The 19120-nt window shown below is 34.5% G+C and overlaps 1 protein-coding gene across 17 annotated transcripts in view; it reads right to left on the reverse strand.

The window, feature by feature from the left end:
• SNX14 (sorting nexin 14) overlaps window positions 1-19120 on the reverse strand; it is an 83509-nt gene that overhangs the window by 37852 nt on the left and 26537 nt on the right. For 9 of the 17 annotated variants that reach the window (XM_057303895.1, XM_057303892.1, XM_057303891.1 and 6 more), the window contains exons 7-15: window positions 16524-16608; window positions 11859-12015; window positions 10234-10309; window positions 9036-9080; window positions 8864-8944; window positions 8650-8764; window positions 1681-1836; window positions 1183-1307; window positions 635-693 (exon numbers count right to left, since the gene is read on the reverse strand). In XM_057303895.1, the coding sequence (XP_057159878.1) occupies window positions 635-693; window positions 1183-1307; window positions 1681-1836; window positions 8650-8764; window positions 8864-8944; window positions 9036-9080; window positions 10234-10309; window positions 11859-12015; window positions 16524-16608 (899 nt within the window). The remainder of the gene's footprint in view (window positions 1-634; window positions 694-1182; window positions 1308-1680; window positions 1837-8649; window positions 8765-8863; window positions 8945-9035; window positions 9081-10233; window positions 10310-11858; window positions 12016-16523; window positions 16609-19120) is intronic. The other 8 variants (XM_057303894.1, XM_057303896.1, XM_057303893.1 and 5 more) reach the window with 1 other exon arrangement.

Consider the following 19120-nt stretch of genomic DNA (forward strand, 5'->3'; position numbering starts at 1 on the left):
ATTTATATATTAGATCTTGCTCAAACAAACTGGAAGGTGTTGAGAGCAATGTGAATATCCATTCTGTGGATTTATAGATTTGTTATGCGTCAATTTTGTACATACAATGATGTAAGGGCAAATCAAGACATTACTTATCCAGCTTATAAATGGATAAAGCTCTCTTTTCTATTATTTCTCTGAGTTATATAACTGCACACATATATTTCCAGAAAGTGAGATGGGAAAAAGAGAGAAAAACCTCTCCATATTTGTAACCAGTAAGTACTCTAATAAAAAGTATTCTCTGGGGGGAAAAAATCCATCTAAAATTGAGTTATCTGTAGATTTCATTTATGCATGTCGTCCACAGGATCCAATAAAGCAGGTGATTAAGCACCAATATGTATTAATTATGATATCAGCAAGGCAATGGTGTGTATCTTGTTAAGTTTTTCTAAAAGAATTTCAGGCATTTTCAGATTATTATATATAGTACAACTCTACAATTACTTAATAAAATATCTTGTTTACTTATATAGCAATGGAACCACATAGTCAAAGAAAAACATACTAAAAAAGATGATACTATCACAAGAATAATTAGCATCAGCAAGAACAAAAACAAACCACACAGATGACTTATCATACCTACCTGTTCAATTTTGAATTGCGTGTTGGTGATTCTGCACCTCTTAAAAGTTGCCTGAAATACTTTAAAAAAATTATGATTATTTTATATTAAAACATGCTATTTTTTTACCTTACGACTTTCCACTTTAAAGAAAACAAAATTTAAATCAAGTGAAAACAAAAACAGGCAAATAGAGTAAGGATTACAATATTGCAAATGGAGATATTCAAGCGATTTGATTTCCCCATGTCTGTAAATAATGTATGTAAAAGAAGAATGGAGTTTCTGCAACACCACAGTATTACAAAGCCACTCAGGCACATGGCAAATCAGGTAAACCAATCTGGTCACAATCTACCTAATCAGATATATACAAATATGGTTTCGGTATTGAGAACTTTTACAGTAAACTTCTAATCTCCGTTAATTTCTGTAGTGAAAGAGTATTCACTTTTTTAATTAATCATGTTTTATTTTTGTTTATTATTTGAATCACTTACCTATTGATATCAAAGCCACTACTAAATTTTGAAGAAAAATCCTTAAATAAGATTAATATTTTGACTTACCTCATCACTGTGGCAGAACATAGGAGTAAACACATTCTCCAAGAGAGAGAGTACATGTTCATATGCTTCAAAAAGACATCTCATAGTCTGAAGTTTCACAACATCTATGTATGGGCCTTCAGCAACTATTAAAAAAAAATTATATTGTAGAAATTGTTTATGAATACCATAAATAGATTATAAATTAGTTTAAAATAACAGTGAAAGAGCATACAAACAGTCTTAAAACTATGTTTTGCAGAAAAGCCACTTGTAAGGTATAAAAATCAAACTAGGATAAGGAACCAGAACCACCAAGCTCCAGTTCTGGCAAGTATTAGTTATACAAATTATGAGTAAATTTCTTCATCAAAGCTTTCATCTTGTTAGTTTAACAGGGTAATGGCTACCTGTGCACCTCACACAGCTGTTGTAATAATAAACACTGAATACAGGAGAAAACCAAAAACATTAAAAAGTTGTAAAAGGGCTATATTCTCATCAACATCTTTGACTTACTTTTTTGAATCTCTTCTACAATAAAGGGATCAAATCGAATTTTGTCTATACTTTCATCCAAACAATATGTTTTATAAATCTTCTGCAACTCTTCATGAAGAGACAGCATTTCATCATTTGATAACTCTGGTCGTAAAATTCTATCATTGAATTCCTCTAGCAAATTAGGAAAAAGTAAGAAAAAATGAATTAATTCAATATAATTTAATATATAACATAATACACTGTTCCTAGCCTAATTGTAATCAATATTAAAAGCAGCAATTACAATCCATTTATCATTTTAACCTTTTTTTTTTTTTAAAGATTTTATTTATTTATTCGACAGAGAGAGAGACAGCCAGCGAGAGAGGGAACATAAGCAGGGGGAGTGGGAGAGGAAGAAGCAGGCTCATAGCAGAAGAGCCTGATGTGGGGCTCGATCCCATAAAGCCGGGATCACGCCCTGAGCCGAAGGCAGACGCTTAACCGCTGTGCCACCCAGGCGCCCCCATTTTAAGCTTTTTAAAAAAAATTTAATTGGAAATAAAATTACTACCCAGATGAAAGAGAAACTCAGTTAACCAAATATTTTATATGATAATATAAAGTATGTAAATACTTGCATAGCAATACGAATTTCTAAAATTTACAATAGTATATTTAAAGAACATATTTGATTAATTGTTTATACCAAGGGTCTTTAATATTTTGAAATCCAATTTACTAAATGACAGTGAAATCTAAAGTTTTTTTTAAGTTCCAGTCAATGTTTTTAAAAAATATTTCCTTCTATCACAGAGACTAGATTACTGATGGAGCTGAGTGTGTGAACAAATGAATCTTTTTTTCTAAAATCACAGATGATAGCAGAATAGACAAAATATTAACAGCCTTTCCTTATTACAAGAGGTATTAATATGGAGTTCACCCCCTAAATTTTAATTATCCAACTGAAACACAGAGAGGAAAGGAAATAGTTTTAAAAAAGGAACAAGACATATATGATCTTGGTTGGAGACTTGAAGGGAAAGGAGAAAAAAAATGAGGCAGAATATCTGAAGAGATAACAGACAAGAATTCTTTCTTTCTTTCTTCCTTTCTTTCTTTTTCTTTTTCTCTCTTTTTCTTTCAAAGAAATAAAATCATAATGAAAGAGGAGAGATCACAAGCAATACCAAATAAATACAAACAATTATAAGAACATATTATGAGCAACGATATGCCAATAAATTAGGCAATCAGGGAGAAATGGATGCATTCCTAGAGACATATAAACTACCAAAACTGAAACAGGAAGAAATAAAAAACCTGAACAGACTCATAACCAGCAAGGAAATTGAAGCAGTAATCAAAAATCTCCCAACAAACGAGTCCAGGGCCGGAGAACTTTCCAGGGAAATTCTACCAAACATTTAAAGAAGAACTAATACCTATTCTTCTGAAGTTATTTCAAAAAATAGAAATGGAAGGAAAACTTCCAAACTCTTTCTATGAGGCCAACATTACCTTAATCCCAAAACCAGAGAAAGACCCCAGAGCAAAGGAGAATTAAGACCAACATCCTGATAAACATGGATGCAAAAATTCTCACCAAGATACTAGTCAATAGGATCCAATAGTACATTAAAAGGATTATTCACTATCACCAACTGGGATTTATTTCTGGGCTGCAATGGTGCTTCAACATCTGCAAATCAACCAACATGATACGCTACTTTAATAAAACAAAGGACAAGAACCATATGATCCTCTCAATAGATGCAGAAAAAGTATTTGACAAAGTACAGCATCCTTTCTTGATTAAAACTCTTCACAGTGTAGGGATACAGGGAACATACCTCAGTATCATAAAAAACATCTACAAAAAGCCCACAGTGAATATCATTCTCAATGCAGAAAAACTGAGAGGTTTTCCCCTAAGATCAGGAACACGCAGGCATGTCCACTCTCACCACTGTTGTTCAACATAGTACTAGAAGTCCTAGCCTCAGCAATCAGACCACATAAAGAAATAAAAGGCATCTGAATCGGCAAAGAAGTCGTCAAAATCTCTGCAGATGACATGATACTTTATGTGGAAAAATTGCAAGAACTCATACAGGAATTCAGCAAAGTGGCAGGATATAAAATCAATGCACAGAAATTGGATACATTTCTATATACTAACAATGGGACAGAAAAAAAGAGAAAATAAGGAGTCGATCCCATTTACAATTGAACCCAAAACCATAAGATACCTAGGAATAAACCTAACCAAAGAGGTAAAGGATCTATATTCTAGAAACTACAGAACACTTATGAAAGAAACTGAGGAAGACACAAAATGGAAAAATGTTCCATGCTCATGGATTGAAGAACAAATATTGTTAAAATGTCTACGCTGCCTAGAGAAATCTATACATTCAATGCAACCCCTATCAAAATACTGTCAACTTTTTTCACAGAGCTGGAACAAATAATCCTAAAATCTGTATGAAACCAGAAAAGACTCCAAATAGCCAAAGGAATATTGAAAAAGAAAACCAAAGCGGGTGGCATCACAATCCCAGACTTCAAGCTCTATTACAAAGCTGTAATCATCAAGATGGTATGATACTCTCATAAAAGCAGACATATACATCAGTGGAACAGAATAGAGAATCCAGAAATGGACCCTCAACTCTACGGTCAACTAATTTTGGACAAAGCAGGAAAGACTATCCAATGGGAAAAAGACAGTCTCTTCAACAAATGGTGTTGGGAAAATTGGACAGCCACATGCAGAAGAATGAAAATGAACCATTTCCTTACATCATACACAAAAAGAGGCTCAAAATGGATGGTGAAAGACCTAAATGTGAGACAGGAATCCAACAAAATCCTAAAGGAGAACACAGGCAGCAAACTCTGTGACCTTGGCCACTGCAACTTCTTGCTAGTCACATCTACAAAGGCAAGGGAAACAAAGGCAAAAATGAACCATTGGGACTTCATCAAGGTAAAAAGCTTTTTGCACAGCAAAGGAAACAGTTGACAAAACCAAAAGACAACTGACAGAATGAGAGTAGATACTTGCAAATGTCTTATCAGATAAAGGGCTAGTATCTAAAATCTATAAAGAACTTATCAAACTCAACACCCAAAGAACAAATAATCCAATTGAGAAATGGGCAGAAGACATAAACAGAAATTTCTCCAAAGAAGACATACAAATGGCCAAGAGACACATGAAAAAGTGTTCCACATCACTCTCGGCATCAGGGAAATACAAATGAAAACCACAGTGAGATACCATCTCACATCAGTCAGAATGGCGAAAATTAAAAGTCAAGAAATGACAGATAATGGAGAGGATGCAGAGAAGGGGGAACCCTCTTACGCTGTTGGTGGGAATACAAGCTGGTGCAGCCACTCTGGAAAACAGTATGAAGGTTCCTCAGAAAGTTAAAAATGGAACTACCCCATGACCCAGCAATTGCACTACTAGGGATTTACCCCAAATATACAAATGCAGTGATCGGAAGGGGCACCTGCACCCCAATGTGTATAGCAGCAATGTCCACAATAGCTAAACTATGGAAAGAGCCCAGATGTCCATTGACAGATGAATGCATAAAGAAGATATGGTACGTATATATAATGGAATACTACTCAGCCATCAAAAAATGAAATCTTGCCATTTGCAATGATGTGGATGGAACTAGAGGGTATTATACTAAGTGAAATAAGTCAATCAGAGAAAGACAATTATCATATGATCTCACTCACATGTGGAATTTAAGAAACAAAACAGAGGATCATAGGGGAAGAGAGGGAGACAAACCATAAGAGACTCTGAACTATAGGAAACAAACTGAGGGTTGCTGGAGGGGAGTGGATGGGGAGATGGGGTAACTGGGTGATGGACATTAAGGAGGGCTTGTGATGTTAATGAGCACTGGGTATTATATAAGACTGATGAATCACTGACCTATACCTCTGAAACCAATAATACATTATATGTTAATTAACTGAATTCAAATTTTTAAAAAAAGACAAAAACTAAGAGAATTCACCTCCAACAGATTGGTACTATAGTAAATGTAAAAACTATTTCTTTCAGCAGAAGGGAAATGATAACAGAAACCTGGTTCTGCAGAATGAAATAAAAAGTCCCAGAAAGGTAAATATACCGATACCTTAAGGGTCAAAATGGGGGGGGGGGGTGGAGAGTTGAAGAAGAAATACCAATATATTGTAGTTTATAGCCTACACAGAATTAAAATGTGTAACAGCACATGAGGCAGAAGGGGGTAACTGGAAATACACTGAATTTCTTACAGTGTTCCTGAAGCAGCTAAATATTTTTAAACGAAGACTGTGCTAAAGACTGACAGTGTAATCTCAGAGCAACCACTAAAACAAGAGAACAGAAGAGACATAAATAAAAAGTCGACAGAAGAGATAAAATGAAATACTAAAAAATACTCAAGTAACCCAAAGAAAGGCAGGAAAGGAGTAAAAGAATAAAGAATATATGGAACAAATACAAAACAAATACAAAACAAAAACCTCTCAGCAAACCAGGAAGAGAAGGAAACTTTCTCAATCTGATCAAGGATATCTACCAAAAACAAAAACAAAAACAAAAACAAAAACAAACCAGACTAGTACTATACTTAATGGTACAACACTAAGTGATATCCCCCTATGATCAGGAATGAGGCAAGGATGTCAACTTTTACCGCTTCAATTCAACATAATAAAGGTCCTAGCCATTGCAATAGGCAATGAAAAGAAATAAAAGGCATAAACACTATAAAAGAGAAAGTAAAACTACATTGCAAATGACATAATTATGGATGTAGAAAATCTTAAGGAAATGTACAAAAAAGCTAACAGAACTAATAAGTGAATGTAGCAAGGGGCACAGGATACAAAGTCAATATGCGAAAAATCAATACTATTTCTGTTTATTAGCCACAATTTAAAGATTATTTTAAATACCACACGCAAATACCTTCAAAACAAAGACCTACAGTGAAAACTATGAAATGTTATAGAAAGAAATTAAATAAGGCTGAAATGAATGGAAAAATATTCCATGTTCATAAACTGGAAACCCAAATACTGTTGAGATGGCATTACTCCCTGAGTTGATCAATACTATAGATTTAATGTAATTCCAGTCAAAAACTCCAAAGTAAACTAGGCTTTGTGCGTGTGTGTACGTGCATATGTGTGTATGTATTCATGAGCATGTGTGTGCATGTGTGTGTGGAAATAGGCAATCCGATTCTAAAATGTATATAGACATGCAAAGAACCTAGAATAGCCAAAACAATTTGAAAAAAAAAAAAGAAATAGGAGGCCTTAGGTCACCTGACTTCAAGACATACTATATAATAATAATCAAGATGATGGTATTAGCCAAAAAATCAGACATGAATCAATGGAAAAAAAGAGAATCCAGAACACACGTATATGGTCAAATCATTTAACAAAGATGCCAAAGCAACTCAAGATTGGAAAAAAAAATGTCTCCTCAAAAAATGGGTATCAGAAAAACTGGATATCCATATCCACAGGTGGGAAAAAATGAACCTCCCCCCCAACTAATACCAATGAAAAATATTTCAAGATCACAAACCTACATGTAAAATATAAAACTATAATGCATCCAGCAAAAAACGAGCAAGTATCACCTTGACTTAGGGTAACAAGGACTTCCCAAGGAAGTCTATGAAAGGACTAACCAGAAAACAGAAATACTGAATATCATCAAAATTTCAAAATTCTACTCATCGAAAGATACTATTCAGAAAATGAAAAGACAAGCCATAGTCTGGAAGAAAACATTCTTAATACTTATTTCTGACAAAAGACTTGCATCTAAAATATATAAAGAATTCCTATAATTTAATGACAAAAAGAAAAACAATTCAATAAAAAATAGGCAGACTTAAACACTTCCATGTACAAAGATATTTGAATGGCCAATAAGCATATGATAAAATGTTCAACACCAGTCATTAGAGAAATGCAAATTAAAAGCACAATCATATACCACCAAACACCCACTAAAGTGGCTAAAATTAAAAAGATAAATAAACACCACCAAATTTTGGTAAAGGTGTGGAGCAACCAGAAGTCTCACATATTTGCTAGGGAGAATAAAAAGTACAACCACTTTGGAAAACAATTTAGCAGTTTCTCATAAAACAAAATATGTACCTACCCTGTACCCAGCAATTCTACTTCCAGTTATTAAACATATGCCCAACAAAAAGCCTTATACAAGAATGTCCATTGCAATTTTATTCATAATCGCCCAAAAATGAAAGCAGTCCAGACATACCAATCCACAAGGAGAATGGATTAAAAAAAAACAAAAACAAAAACAAAAACATGGTACACTCATACAAAACACCACTTAAGAAAAAAAAGAGCAAACTATTCCTCTACACAACATGAACCAATCTTAAAAGGCATTATCCTGAATCAATGAAGTCAGGCATAAAAGAGTACATACCATATACTCCATTTATATAAGGAAACTGTATAGGCAAAACTAGTCTGTGGTGAGAGAAACCAGACCTGTGATTGCTTTGACAGGTGTGGGAGTGTTTGGGAAGGGCCCTAACTTTCTGGGGTGATGAAAATGTTCTGTATCTTGATAAAAGTGTAGGTTGCACAGATGTATAGATTTGTCAAAACTGATCAAACTGTGCATTTAAGTTCTGTGAGTTTCACTGTGTAAATTATATCTCAATTTTTTTAAGTTATATTTAAAAAAAGAAGTCAGTTCGTTAGAAGTCAGTTATAAATTATGTTCCAATCTGGAAAGGAGTGGACACTTAAGAGACAACTCAAAGGTGGTATTAGAGTATCTAGTGAAATGAAATGTAGTACAATGACACATGACAACTACAAAATCAGATAAAAAACATTCAAATGTATTTAAAATATATAGTAAATAAATTAAAAAGTGTAAAAATGACTTTGGTAAAGTGCACAGGTAAGCCTCACCCACAGTCAGACATATCTGCAACACATGCACCGCTCCTTCTTGTTTCAGAAAGTTCATAAAACGAAATAAGAGGTCTTGCTGCTCCCTGATTTGCTTCAATTCTAGCTTCAGCACCTGATACAATATGGGAGAAGCATAAGTTAAGGCCATACAAACATGTGATAAAATTGTTTATATCAAAAATAATATACATTATTGCTAAAAAATACTTACAGATGGCTTTTTATTTCTAGGTTCTGCAAATTTCTGCAAGAATGGAACCAAAGGGGAAGGCAGTTCAGTTGCTTTTTCAGGCTTTGAAGAAAGAGAATTTATTAATTCAATAAAAGTGCCATGTGCTTTAACGGATATGAATCAAAATTCATACTTAATACTCAATACTCACTGGACTGTCATCTATGAAGATGATAAGCAAATGATTCACAGTATCCTAATGGAAAATAATATACATAGGTCAAAATAATTCCATTACTATATTCTACCTAAAATTCTCAAAGCTTTTTTCATATTGTGAAAGTTTCTAGAAAAACGAAGAAGCAAATGGAACAGTGGCAAAGCATCTGCACGCATGTAACACAGAGGGACTTTAAAAAATTTGTGACGCAGGGGGTGCCTGGGTGCCTCAGTCAGTTGAGCATCTGACTCTTGGTTTTGGCTCAGGTCACAATCTCAGGGTTGTGAGACTGAGCCCCATGTGGGGCTCCGCACTCAACAAGGAGTCTGCTTGAGATTCTCTCTCCCTCTCCCTCTGCCCTGGCCCCAGCTCGTGCTCACACACTCTCTCTCTCAAATAAATAAATTTTTTTTTAAAGATTTTATTTATTTATTTGACAGAGACAGAGACAGCCAGCAGGAGAGGGAACACAAGCAGGGGGAGTGGGAGAGGAAGAAGCAGGCTCATAGCGGAGGAGCCTGATGTGGGGCTCGATCCCATAACACCGGGATCACGCCCTGAGCCGAAGGGAGACGCTCAACCACTGTGCCACCCAGGCGTCCCCAATAAATTTTTTTTTTTAATGTGATGTTGGGTCCCACTGTTAGGAAAGTGGGCAAAAAAAAGTTATTCTGACTTCAGCATTTAAAATGTTTATAAATTATTCCTGTTTCTTCAAAATCTTACCAGTTCAAAAGTAAAAGCAACTCAAGCATCAATGGATGCATAAGTAGCAAAATGTGGTATATACCTACAATGGAATATTATACAGCCTAGATAAGGAACGAATTCTAATATATGCTACAACATGGATGAATCTTGGAGACGTTATGCTAAGGGAAATAAGGCAGTCACAAAAAGACAAATACCGCATGGACCCACTTATATGAGGTATCAGAGGAGTCAAATTCATAGAGATAGGAAGTATGTTGGTGGTTGCCAGGGGACTGGAGGAAAGAAGAATGGAGAATTATTAATAGGTATAGAATTTCAGTTTTGTAAGATGAAGAGAGTTCTAGATATAGGCAGTGGTGATGGTTGCTCAACAATGAATGTATTTAATATCACTGAACTATACATACAGAAACATTTAAGATGGTAAACTTTGTATGTATTTTACCACAATTTAAAACCATTTTTTAAGCCTTACTGGATCAGCTAGGAAATCCAAAGAAGGAAGGAACACCGAACCAGAGAGGATTTCTCTTAAAAGTAAGGTCAGGGATCTGGAAAAACAAATAATATTGCACATATTTAGTGATTTACATCAGTTCCTACCTGGAGATCTTGTTAAAATGCAAACTATGATTCAGTAGGTATGCCCCAAGATTCTGCATTTCTAAAAAGCTCCCAAGTAATGCTTATGCTCCCAAGACCATACTTGGATCCCTGAACTGGCTAAAAGAGAGTATTTTTAAGAGAGAAAAGCATTTCCTCAACAGGAGGGATTTGGGTGAGCATTAGAAAACACTCTCCATCTCAGAATATTTAAAATATTTAATACATTTTTAAATTAATGTTTAAAACTAATAATACAATTTGTGATTATAATATTTAAATTAACATACATTAATCTGTTTAAAATATTTTCATTAAAATATTTAAAATTTTTTAAATTTTTAATAAAAACTTTGTGTTATGGGGTGCCTGGGTGGCTGTCGGGTAAGCGTCTGACTTCAGCTCAGGTTGTGATCCCGGGGTCCTGGGAACGAGCCCCGCATTGGGCTCTCTGCTCATCGGGGAGCCTGCTTCTCCCTCTCCCTCTGCCTGCTGCTCTGCCTGCTTGTGCCCTCTGTGTGTCAAATAAAATCTTTTAAAAAAATGTTACAAATAAAATTAAGTAATATTTATTTAAAGTACATCACTAAGGGATCCCTGGAGTGGCTCAGTCGGTTAAGTGTCTCTGCCTTTGGCTCAGATTATGATCCCAGGGTCCTGGGATCCAGCCCCGACTCAGGCTTCCTGCCCAGCGGGAAGTCTGCTTCTCCCTCTCCCTCTGCTGCTCCCCCCTGCTTGTGCACTCGCTCTCTCTCTGTCAATTAAACAAATAATCTTTTAAAAAATTTAAAAATAGGGGCGCCTGGGTGGTGCAGTCATTAAGCGTCTGCCTTTGGCTCAGGGCGTGATCCCTGCGTTTTGGGATCGAGCCCCACATCAGGCTCCCTGCTCCACTGGGAGCCTGCTTCTTCCTCTCCCAGTCCCCCTGCTTGTGTTCCCTCTCTCACTGGCTGTCTCTCTCTCTGTCGAATAAATAAATAAAATCTTTAAAAAAAAAAAAAAGAATTATCAGGGTAAGAGTAATGAGATAACTTTACAGAAAAATCTAAAAAAGTTCCTGCCAGAACAAGGAAGGATGGTCTAGATGAATTCTAATTATTCTTGCCAGGTATAACCTTAAAACAGAAACTTGGTCTGTTTAGTTTATTCAAAGTGTTTCTGCCACTGAGTCACAATGTTTATGTCTTTAAAATGAAACACCAAGAAATTAACAAAGTATAATGATCTCAAATAAAAAAGCTGGTTTTATTCATATTTATCTTGATTTCCCAAGATCACTTACCCCCCCAAAAAATTCTAAGCAACACAACACGTGACCAATACTTAGCACCTAAAATGACATTTTAAGACATGACAAATTATATTTCTTAAATGAAAATTTATTCACATTATAGGTTAATCTCAAGTTTTAGTATACTCCTATTATGATCAAGAATAGCAATATACATATGGCATGGTATGCAAATACTGCTATGACATTTTCCAGACTATTTATACCTGCAGTCTGTTGCTTTAGGAGGCAAAATATAAGGAAAAAGTAGTTCAGTAAGTTTCCTTAAATAGTGTAATTCATCTCTTCGACTCCTCAAAGCCACATGAAGCTCTGGACCATATTCTTCTAAAGCAGCTTGCTGTAAAAACTCTGTATTTTCTACTATAAATAGAGATAAAAAAAATAAATATTGAAAGAAGTTAAGGAACATTAAATAACTTCAGTCATTTCCACTAAAAAACAGAAAACCATTTATACAGTCATTCCTTTCCTAGCCCTCCTTTGTTTCCAATATGTATTCTACAGGGAAATTTTTCACAAAAAGGATATAAAAAGAATAATTTTCCTCCTTGCCATAAGTTTTTTAAATTTGTAAAAAAATGATAAAAAGACCTTTTCCCATGGCAAAGAAGAATTTTAATTCATATCACTACTCTACGAATGATATTAAACAAAAGCAAATATTTTAAAAAGTGGAAAAAACTACAGAAAACTTCTAGAACATCCAAAGCTGCTGTTATCAAATGTTATACCTTGTTCATCCTCTGCAAATACACACACAAACCCTGTTAAAACTCTTTGTTTTCTCTGCTTTCACATCTAAATCATTCAGGTAACCTTTTAAAGCACTGTCTTCCTTGGTTAAATTCTGTGTCTCCTGCTCAGAGTATAAGATTTAAGATGTATAGAACTGTATAATACAGAAGTCCATGAACAGATAAATTACTTAATGAACATTAAGTAATTATAAAATTTATATTAACAGAACATTTTCTTAAAAGGCCAAGTACTAAACTAGTATTTTAGAGAAAGAGAGAGAGTGTGGGGAGACGGGGGAGGGGGGTCAGAGGGGAGGGGCAGAGGGAGAGCATCTTAAGCAGACTCTGTGCTGAGTGTGGAGTCTGACACTGGGCTGGATCTCATGACCCTGAGACCATAACCCGAGCCAAAATCAAAGAGTCGGAGGCTTAACCAACAGAGTCACCCAGGTGTCCCAAACTAATATTTTAACTTAAAGGTAATAGTATTGTCACTTCTTTTTACAGACCTCAAAAGATAAGGAGGAAAACAAGTCACGCTTTCCCCTATTTGCACTCTGTGCAGAGTTTTAAAATCAGAGTCTATGAAAGGAATCTTTTTTTTTTTTTAAAGATTTTATTTATTTATGTGACAGAGAGACAGCCAGCGAGAGAGGGAACACAGCAGGGGAGTGGGAGAGGAAGAAACAGGCTCCCAGCGGAGGAGCCCGATGTGGGACTCGATCCCGGAACGCCAGGATCACTCCCTGAGCTGAAGGCAGACATTCAACGACTGCGCTACCCAGGCGCCCCCAATATGAAAGGAATCTTAACTCTAATTCAATGGCTTTATTTTTGACTATTTTCTTCTATTTTTGTTCAAAGAGAATGCAAGCACATTTACCCAAAAAAAGCCACTATATGCACTCTAATAATGTGAGTACTAAGAAGGTATATGAAGGCTATCTGTGCCTGAGGTACAAAAGAAGGCCTGGCAAAGATGGAAGTAGTTATTACAAGAAACGCATTTTATTTCAAAATTATGCAATTATTTACTAAGCAATTTTCTCCAAGAATTTGGGGCACAGGTTTTTTTTTTTTAATTTATGTCATAAGCCAGAATTTAAAATGAGACTTAGCCATGCTAAATTCCAGCTCTACTTAACAAACTGATATGATTTGAACAAATGATATAATCCCTATGACCCTTAGTTCCCACATCAGTAAATAGTTAAGCAATCATAAACACTGAAAAGTCATCATGCAAAATGTATAATTATAACATTCAATGTGATTAAGCATTCACACATAATATATAAATTAAAACACGAGACTGGAATCTATTCAGCAACTGTCAGACATGAGAGTTTTTTGCAGTTCTAGATAATGAGAAAAATAAAGAAATCAGGCAAAAGATAGAATATAAGGAGGAAAATCTTAATTGGGAATATAAGCAAAATATAGATGCTGGAAAACACAACATGGATTGATCCCCAGTAATCATCAGTATATCTACTGCCTTATAGATTAGCAGTTTTCAGATCAAAACAAGAAAGGTCTCCAGAATCCATGACAAAGAGATATCTTCTGGATGAAAGGCTGGAGAGTAAGGTCCTTCTGCACAATCTATTACTGAAGACTATATTAAAAATACTTCTCCCGCACAAAAACCTGCACACAAATGTTTATAGCAGCTTTATTCATAACTGCCAAAACTCGGAAGCAAGCAAGATGTCCTTCAACAGGTGAATGGATAAACAAACTGTGGCACATTCATGCACTGGAATATAACTGAGCAGTAAAAAAAAAATGAGCTGTCGAGCCATGAAAAGACATAGAGGAGCCTTAAATCGATATTTTTAAATAAAGGAAGCCAGTCCGAAAAGGCTACAGTATGATTCCAACTACATCACATTCTGGAAAAGGCAAAACTGTGCAGACAATAAAAAGATCAATGGTTGCCAGGGGTTCATGAAGGAAAGAGGGAGAGATGTCTGTGTGAAACACAGGGTTTTGTTTTTTTTTTTAAGTATTTTATTTATTTATTTGTCAGAGAAAGAGAGTGAGCACACACGCACAAGGGGGGGGCGGCAGGCAGAGGGAGAAGCAGGCTCCCTGCTGAGCAAGGAGTCCAATGCGGTCCTGAAACACAGGGGATCTTTAAAGCAGTGAAACTATTCAGTAATGGTGGATACATGGCATTACGCACTTGTCCAAACCCGTAGAATGTACAATACAAAGAGTAAACCTGAATGAAAACTGCAGACTTTAGTTAATAATAATCTATCGATACTGGTATATCAATAGTAACAAATGTACCAACTAATACAAGACATTAATAGGGGAAAAAAGAGATATATATATAGGCACTCTCTATACTTTCTGCTCAATTTTTCTATAAACTTAAAACTGCTCTACAAAGTAAAATTTACTGGGGCACCGAGCTGGCTCAGTCGGTAGATCATGTGATTCTTGATTTCCAGGTTGTAAGTTTGAGCCCTATGTTGGGTGTAAAGATTATTTAAAAATAAAATCTTTTAAAATAGTAATAATAATAATAGGGTGCCTGGGTAGCTCAGTTCATTAAGTGTCTGCCTTTGACTCAGGTCATGATCTCAGGGTCCAGGGATCAAGTCCTGCATTGGGCTCCTTGCTCATCAAGGAGTCTGCTACTCCCTCTACCCCTCACCCCTGCTCGTGATCTCTCTCTCTCTCTCTCTCACTGTCTCTCTCCCTCAAATAGTCTTTAAAAAATAATAATAATGAATAAATTTACTAATAAAAAAAACACTTTTCCTACTTTTTTTTTCTGATAGTAAAGTAGCCTTTGACAACTGCTATCTTCTAATTTGTTTTTGCCAGTGACAGGACAATGATTTTTAAGTTAATTTTTTTATTCAACAATTAAAGTACACATATTCAAACTCTTCTACTTTTTAAATATGTTGAAAGTAAAACTATTTTTAGTTGTTATAATATTATAAGTTGAACACAGAAAAAAATTTCAAATATATATATGTTTTGAAATGCTTCCATAACTGAGGAATTATTCATTCCAAAAAAACAAATAAACTAATAATCTGATTTATTTTTACTTCAACTCTGCCTAGAACATAATTTCCCCAAATGAACTGCTTATATTAACTGATATTATGAGGGAGGGAAAATTGGCTCTGTGCTCAAATGAGTTTGGGATGTGGGAAGTTAAAAACTATTTAAATAGTTAGAGCCATTTCTTTGCTGCAGGACTGCTCAGAGATTTTAGTATGCTGGTATTTACAGAGAATTTCCAGAAGGGGAATAATGTATAGTAAGTACCAGAAAATATGACCATGCAACCTCTTTTACACAGTTACTACATGGAGTAATATGTAGCACTGACAGAGAATACCAAAAGCATTGGGAAAGCACCCACAAAGAATACCAAATGCAAACACAAGGAAAATCAGCTTTGCAAAGATCCAAGTATAGAGCACAGAAGTAATTTTGTTTAAAAAAAAAAAATCAGTTTGAGCTAAGAGCGAGAAAAGTCCCAAATAAAGATTTCATTCATTCAACCAGAAAACATTTGCTGAATGTATGCTATGTGCAAATCATGACCATAAAGGCCAGGACATTCACAAAAAACTGCAAGTAGGTGATCCCAGGCAACACATAATACATAGTGAAAGATAAGAGTAAATCAAAATATCTGACTAGAAAGTATTTAAATATACAATTTAGACTCTTATAACAGAGTCACTAAATTTTTTTTAGTAGAGAGATAACATGAGAATTGAAATTAACATGGTAGCAATATATAGGATGGGCTGGAATAGGTCAAAACTATTGAAATCATTAAGAAGAGAAAGGGGGAAGAGATGTGAGAGACACCTCAGAGGGAGTAATAAAGACAACAGACTATCATCCAAAAGAAGATGAAAGTCATCAATACTACTATCTAAAGTTAAATAACTACATTTTAATTTTCATAGATTCCTGAGTTTTCACAATCACACAATAAACAAAGTATTGAAAAGGATTTTGGTTTACAGGAATACATTCACAGCACTTGTGAGTATCAGTTAATGCATCAGTAATCATACTTAGGTATTTAAGGGGAAAGCTGGTATATAAAAATCACTCAAACTTTGTAATAGAAAACTGTATTACCTTTCTGACTGGCTTTAACTATCACCTCTATATGCTTCATTGCTGCTTTTAACAGTTTCTTGGTTATAATAGATGGAATATCCACCTAGAAAAATTCAACATTAAAATAAAACTTTTAAAACAATCATCAATGAGTCACAATGGCAGAAGCACTACATTTATGATACTGGAACACATGATCTTAAAAAGTAGAGATATATTTAGAATCTTTCAAAAATATAATTTAAAAGTGCTTTATATTCTTGGATCATACTAACTATAACTTTAGACAGTTTCTTTATCACACTAAAGAAAATATATCTTAATATGCATGCACTATATATACTAAATTTTCTCACAAAACAGTATCTTTATTGATTTCTTTAATGTGTTTCTTTCAAACACATTCAAAGAAAAATCTCAAGTAACTTATCATCCCTTTGGGGCCATAAATTTCTATTTATTAAGGTTACTTAAAAATGAAGTTTTTTTATTCAGCTTACAAGACAAATCTTGGTTTTAAGCTATATAGAAGCATTCTATTTTGGAACAATATTGAATTTCATGATTCCCCACAGACATTTTTCAGCTTAAAGGCTAGTAACTGTAGTGACTATGGTAGGTAAGTGATGGAGGACTGGAGGCTTATAGGTACACACATAAGAGAAAAAAAATAACTAGAACTAAATTGCAAATAAAATGAATCACCAAAAAGCATGTTTACTGGACTTCAACAGGCTTATCTTCTACCACAAAACTCATACATTTTCCGTTTTTCAAAAGCATGACAAAACTGCATCACAGCAGTTTTGAGTTAAAGTTTCAATTCTTTTTAAAGTCCATATTAAGGAAGCAGGGGGAATCACAGGCTAATAAATCTAATAAATGTGATGAATCATAAACCCCCAATTTTTAGTGATTTACCAGTAAAACCCAGAAGAGTTTACAGATATCTTTAAGCTATATAAGATCAAGCATATTCAATAAGGGGGAATATTTTTGTTATTAGTATACCTTTTTGCAAAATAACATTACTCTTCATTTCTCTCTGGCTTTTTGTCCTCAATGACTAAAGGTCGCTGTGATATCAAATAAGCTGGATGTTTTCATTTTCAAACACTTTATAAAATCTTGTCTTCTGAGAATACTCATGAAAATTTTCCTTTTTAAGTTCCATTTTAGAGACTTCAGGTCAGAATCAAAAAGGTAAAATAATGGGTTCATCACTAAACTTTAATTTAAAAAAACACTGCGGATGATTCTTTGTTTTCATTATCCCCAACTGCCAATTTATATTATTTAGGCAATGGTATCAGGGACAGAACATTGTACCAGGAATAAGATGACCAGGCATAATCGTTGGCCCATTAACTACTACTTCTGACACTTTGACAAAGGTACTTTCTATAAAATGGGTATGATAATGACCCTCTTATCTGCTGGGACAGTGATGCAGATAAAATGAAAAGAAAGGGTAGAAAGCTTAACAATCCAGAAAACAGAAAAAAATATTTGCAAATCATATGTATGACCTCTTACAACTCAATAATACATAGACAACCCAGTTAAAAAACAGGCAAAGAATTTGAATAGACATTATTCCAAAAAAAAAAAAAATGACATACAAATGGCCAATAAGCAAATGAAAAGTTGCTCAATATCATAAGTCATCAGGAAATGCAAATCAAAGCACAATGATACCACTTCATACCCATTAGGCATGATTAGAATTTTAAAAAATGAGATAATAACTAGCTCTGGCAAGGATATAAAGAAATCAGAACCCTCATATACTACTGGTGGGAATGTAAAATGGTGCAGCCACTTTGGAAAAGCGTCTGGCAGTTAATCAAAAAGTTAAATAGAGTTACCATTTGACTCAATAATTATATCCCTAGGTATATACCCAAGAAAAATGAAAACATATATCCCCACAACCATCAAAAACACTTGTATACAAATGCTATGGCAACATTATCCATAACAGCCATAAAGTGGAAATAATCCAATGTCCATCAACTGATGGATGAATAAACAAAATGTGGCATACCCACACAATGGAATGTTATCCAGACATAAAAAAAGAAAGAAGTACTGATACATGCTACAACATAACATGGATGAACTTTGGAAACATTATACCAAGTCAAAATTACCAATCAGAACAGGCTACATTTTACATGATACCATTTATATGAAATGTCCAGAATAAACAGAACTAGAGAGACAGAAAGTAGATTGGCTATTGGCTAGATCTAAGAGGATGAGAGAACAAGGGTTTATGGCTAAAGGGTATGAGGTCTCTTTTTGGGTGATAAAAATGTTATAAAATTGTGGTGATGGTTGTATAAATCTAGGAATATGCTAAAAACCACTGAATTATACACTTTAAAAAGATGAACTGTCTGGTATACAAAGTAGACCTCAATAATGCTGTTACCAAAAAATACATGTAACACAATCCAAGGATGAAGTACTTTGATTTTAAAATCACCAGGCTATTACAAAGCCTAACAGAGCAGAGCTATTCTACTCAGTAATACCTATAGATAAATTTATTGTAATGAGTCAGCTTTATGATCAACTAATTTTATTTGACTTACTCTAAGTTGTAATTT

The sequence above is a fragment of the Ursus arctos genome, unplaced genomic scaffold (assembly GCF_023065955.2).
Source record: "Ursus arctos isolate Adak ecotype North America unplaced genomic scaffold, UrsArc2.0 scaffold_29, whole genome shotgun sequence".
NCBI classification, from domain to species: Eukaryota; Metazoa; Chordata; class Mammalia; order Carnivora; family Ursidae; genus Ursus; species Ursus arctos.